The sequence below is a fragment of the Triticum aestivum genome, chromosome 4B (assembly GCF_018294505.1).
Source record: "Triticum aestivum cultivar Chinese Spring chromosome 4B, IWGSC CS RefSeq v2.1, whole genome shotgun sequence".
Taxonomy (NCBI): domain Eukaryota; kingdom Viridiplantae; phylum Streptophyta; class Magnoliopsida; order Poales; family Poaceae; genus Triticum; species Triticum aestivum.
The window spans coordinates 613,921,830-613,927,342 of NC_057804.1; the positions used below are offsets into that span (position 1 = coordinate 613,921,830).

The 5,513-nt window shown below is 40.8% G+C and overlaps 1 protein-coding gene across 1 annotated transcript; it reads right to left on the reverse strand.

The window, feature by feature from the left end:
* Positions 1 to 3,813: 3,813 nt before the first annotated feature.
* Positions 3,814 to 4,317, reverse strand: LOC123090285 (uncharacterized). Its single transcript, XM_044511660.1, has one exon. The coding sequence runs from the start codon at positions 4,315 to 4,317 to the stop codon at positions 3,814 to 3,816; it is 504 nt and encodes a 167-aa protein (XP_044367595.1).
* Between the last annotated feature and the right edge of the window lie 1,196 nt (positions 4,318 to 5,513).

Genomic DNA, 5,513 nt, shown 5'->3' on the forward strand with positions numbered 1-5,513 from the left:
TAAGGATCGTCGTGAGCATCAGGTCATTTGCCAAGGCCATCGCCTCTCTGCAGGCCAATGATTCAAGAGATGGAGCATCACAAACACCTCTTACTGTGATCGAAGAAGAGCCAAGATAACGCCCGTGCTCGTCTCGACAAATTATTGCCACCGGTCCTCTATTTTCAAGTGTCGCCACTGCATCAATGTTAAGTTTTGGCCCTCTCAGAGGTGGGTAGATCCAGGGTTGCTCGTAATTGGCTGGAACATGCAATACCACCCTCGGCTTGTCCTTGGGAAAAGACCCAAGCTCGGACAGAAAGAAGTATGTTGGTAGCTACGAACAAGCACACGCGCTATAGTAATATCGTTTTGGGGCCACGAGCCATTATTAGGACTTGCAAAAAGGTACAAATAGATATTATTTTTAGAAACGAAGGTAGAAATAGCAGCTCCCTCCAAAAGGGACCTCCAATTTACGGACAAGCGGGATGCGAAGTGCTGAATCGTGCACCCCCAGCTCCCCGCGTTCCCTTTTGGGCCAACTCATCTATAAGGCAGGCACCCTTTTTTGTTTCTTTTTTCTTTTTTGCTTATTTAAATCATATTTAAGATTTGCAAAAAATATTATTAATTTTTGGAAAAAACCCTAAAATTTACAAATGTTCACGAATTCAAAAAGGTGTTCATGGATTTTAAGAACTGTTCAAAAAATTTAAATGTTTACAAATTTGAAAAAACAATGTTGCAAAATCGATATTTTTCGCTAATTTGGAAAAAATATGTTCATCGATTGAAAAATCTTCATTGATTTCATGAATTGTTGGTCGATTAAAGCAATATTCATGAAATTCTAAAAATAATTATTTTTCTTTTTGGTTAACAAAATAGAATATGGTGAAGAAATTTTGAATTGGATGAACAATTTTTGAATTCTATGATTTTTTTTCAAATTCTACAATTCCATGAACATCTTTTTACTTGATGAAAAAAGTGAATTTGATAAACAATTTTTGAATTCAATGAACAATTTTTGAATTGGATGTTTTTTTAATTCACTGAACAAGTTTTGAAACTGATAATTCAGTAGACATTTTTATAATTTTATGATTTTTTTTGAATTTTATGATCAAAATTTGAATCTCAATGAATATATTTGGAATTTTGTGAACAATTTGTGAATTTGATAAAACAAACATTGAACTCGATGAGCATTTTTTGTTTTTTTCAACAATATTTGAATTTGATGAACGCAAAATATTCACAATTTTAAAAAATGTTCGCTAATTCAAAAATGTTCGCGAATGAAAAGGAAAAAATAAACCGAAAATTTGAAAAAAAAAGTAAAAAATAAGATGAAAAAGCATGAGAAAGAAAGGGGAAAACTGGTATGGAAGGTTCTAGAACCTCAAAAACCGAAAGATGTGCATCAAGCCCAAGCAGGCTCTGGCGGGCTAAGTACTCAGCTGTTTGGTTGCTTGGCCTGCACGCAGAAACTGGCCCACACGAAACTTAAAGCATTCTCAGCAAGGCCCGTGGGGAACGCTGAGATCGATCGTTTTTCCAGTTGCAGGCTTGGCCTAGTGTAATTTACACTATGAGGAGGATGCAAGATGGGCTTGATGCATCCTACAAAACGACATGCAGATCATGGCCTACAGCCTGTATACGGTTAAACAGGCTCCACTAGGTCAGGCTCCTCTAAGAACGTAACCAAACACGTGCTTAGGGGGGGGGGGGGGGGCTTTTGGTCAAGTACCTGTCTACTTACGCGGGAAATGGGAATCACCCCTCTAAAGTGAGGGCGCTGATATGTCTTGCCTATAGCGAGCGTTTCGCTCAAGGCGAGGTCCATATGGGCTGGCTCATCGCATCGCTGACCAGAGGCCACATGCCATATTCTCGTTATTTTTATGGTTTCTCTATCAATTTTTTTATGTTTTTTGTTCCCTTTTTTATTTTATTTTACATTATTTATATTTCCAGATATTCTGTACTACAAAAAATACTTTACACAAAACATTTCAAAAAATATTAATCAAGCATTAAAAAAATGTTAAATGTGTATAGATATTTTTTTTATCATGTATACCACGTGAAATGTGTATACAAAAACTGTTGTCCATGTACTTACAAAATGGTAATCCAATTGTTTTATTTCTTTTGAATAAGTGTACGAAAATGTTAAACTTGTAACTGAAAAAGGTTAAAATGTGTACATAAAACAATTCACCATATATTCAAAAAATATTTAACTTGGGTTTGAAAAATGTTAAATGTGTATAGAAAAATATTGACCATCTATTTAAAAAATAATTAAACTTGTTTTTGTAAAAGGTTAAATGTGTCCAGAAAACATGTTTACCATGTATTCAAAGAATGTTAAAGTTGTCTTTGAAAAATGTTAAATGTATATAGAAAAAATGTTGACCATATATTCAAAGAATGTTAAAATTGTCTTTGGAAAATGTTGAATGTGTATAGAGAAAATATTGACAATGTACTAGAAAAATGTTAAACCTATATTTGATTTTTTTAATGTGTATAGAAAAAAATATTGACCATGTGTTATTTTTTAAACTTGTAATTAGAAAATGTTAGTTGTCTATAGAAGAAAGGTTTACCATGTATTCAATAAATTTAAACTTGCCTTTGAAAAATGTCAAATGTGTAGAAAAAATGTTTACCATGTATTCAAAGAATGTTAGACTTGTATTCGAAAATGTTAAATGTGTACGGAAAAAATGTTGACCATGTATTAAAAAAATTAGACTTGTCTTTGAAAAATGTTAAATGTGCATAGAAAAAATATTTACCATGTGTTAAAAAAATGTTAAACTTGTCTTTGAAAAATGTTAAGTGTGTATCGAAAAAAATGTTGATCATGTATTCGGACAATATTAAACTTGTCTGTGGAAAATGTGAAATGTTTATAGAAAATATGTTGACGATGTATCCAAAGAATGTTAAACTTGTCTTTGAAAAATGATAAATGTGTAAAAAATGTTGACCATGTATCAGAAAAAAAGGAAAATGGGTAAGAAAAGAAAAACCAATAAAAACAATGAAAGAAACAAAGAAAAACCAAAAGAAAAACGAAAATAAACAACAAAAATCTGGGGAAGAAAAATAAAACCAAACAAAGAACAAAGGAAAACGGAAATGAAAAAAAAACCGAGAAAACTGAATAAAAATGAAACAAAAAGAAAGACACAAATATAAAAAGGGCAAGCTGAAAAAATCAGTGAAAAGCGGGCTCAATTCGCCTCAAGTATATCCGGCCCTCTTACTTGATACGTGCTCTTTTTTCCTCACCATTTTCTTTTAAAGTGTGGTGAGTGGGGCCGGCCCTTTACTGTTGAAGCTTGCAGCGAGAGTTCATACCGTCTCACTTAATGCGAGATCTAGTCGCCGCGCCAAAGTGATGGGTTGTATTTTCGAGGAGGTCAAGAGATGTGCTCAATCCAACAATAGTAATCTCTTTATGCGTGGGGCTAGCAAAGCCCATCAGACTAACTCCCAATATTCCCAGACGTACAGGTTCTTACACGCATTTACGGGGCCTTCCCTTAAATCTCTTCGGCCCCCCTATTTCTAGCCGGGGTGCTTCCTGTTAGGATTTAATTATTAGAGATAATCCTTGTTGTAAATAACAGCATGCACATGATCCTCTCGAGGCAACCGCCGCCTCGTTCGTGCGGGAGCCTCTCCAGGCAACCGTTGCATCCGCTCCTCGCATCCCCTCGAACAGGCGCATCTTCTCATAAGCACCGGTTCCCCTTGTATAAATGCCTGATCATCAATGGAATAAGACACTTGGATCAAATCATTCTTTCACACGTTATCACCACGAGTCTCTGCCCAGAGCACGCATAGGCAAATCACGCCGGCGACAGTCGCCAGAAAAGAGAGCCAGAAGGGAAGAAAGGAAAAGGTGAGAGGATGCCTCGTGGTCTCATGTCCTTCTTCCTGCACCTTGTTCATAGCAGCGGTAGACGCCGACAGGGCCGTCGCCATCGCCATGGTGTTGGCGGACTTCGCCGCCACAACCGCCACGCCCATGATCTGCGCCGGTTGGGAGGCCGCTGGAACAGTTTCCGTCGCCGTGGACCACGTCTTGGACATGGCGCCCGAGGTCGCAATGGTGCTGGGCCTTCTAATGCTCCGCCCGAACCGGCCATGCCGGCGGCGGCGCCGCTCCCGGCCTGGATTCTTGCCAGACCGGCTGCTCCAAACCTGTATGCGAACGAGGTACTGGAGCCCCCGGACGACGCAGTGGACGTCGACGTTGAGTCGGAACTTGTGGCTCCTCCACCACCGCGTCCGTACCCGGTGCATGGTTGGGGGCCATGGATGGTCCTGCAGCCACCCATGCCACAAGATTATGAGGTCCAGGAGGAGGCCGAACCTGCGCCGCCTGTGCCGCCCACGGAGCCCGCGCAGCCGGACTCCCCGCGTCTTCCATCTCCGATGCCGGTGCACGAGGCGGCCGACGCTGGGGCTTCTTCGTCGAGCGCTACCCTCAGGCTGCGTCTCCCCTCGCGGGCTGCTGCGCTCGGGGACGTCTTCGACAACTAGGCGAGCAGCTCCATGATACGTCCTTTTTGCATCATGCTTTTATATCAATATTTATTGCATTATGGGTTGTTATTACACGTTATGTCACAATACTTATGGCTATTCTCTCTTATTTTACAAGGTTTACCATGAAGAGGGGGAATGCCGGCAGCTGGGATTCTGGCTCGAAAAGGAGCAAATATTGGAAACCTATTCTACACAACTCCAAAAGTCCCGTAACTCCATGAAAGTCATTTTTGGATTTAATAAGAATTTATGAGCAACGAAAATACCTGAGGGAGCCCACACCCTGGCCAGGAGGGTGGGGGCACGCCCCCCCCCCCCTACTGGGTGCCCCCCTGTCTCCTGGGCCCCCTGGTGGCCCTCCGGTGCCCATCTTCTGCTATATGAGGTCTTTTACCGTGGAAAAAATCATAAGGAAGCTCACGGGACGAAACTCCGCCACCGCGAGGCGGAACCTTGGCGGAACCAAGCTAGGGCTCCGGTGGAGCTGTTCTGCCGGGGAAACTTCCCTCCGGGAGGGGGAAATCATCACCATCATTATCACAAACGATCCTCTCATCGGGAGGGGGTCAATCTCCATCAACATCTTCACCAGCACCATCTCCTCTCCAAACCCTAGTTCATCTCTTGTATCCAATCTTGTATCAAAACCACAAATTGGTACCTGTGGGTTGCTAGTAGTGTTGATTATTCCTTGTAGTTGATGCTAATTGGTTTACTTGGTGGAAGATCATATGTTCAGATCCCTTATGCATATTAATACCCCTCTAATTATGAACATGAATATGCTTTGTGAGTAGTTACGTTTGTTCCTGAGGACATGGTTGAAGTCTTGCTATTAGTAGTCATGTGAATTTGGTATTCGTTCGATATTTTGATGAGATGTATGTTGTCTCTCCTCTAGTGGTGTTATGTGAACGTCGACTACATGACACTTCACCATTATTTGGGCC

Coding starts and splice junctions, on each gene's coding strand:
- LOC123090285 (XM_044511660.1), bottom strand. CDS start 4,317: ATGCACCGGGTACGGACGCGGTGGTGGAGGAGCCACAAGTTCCGACTC.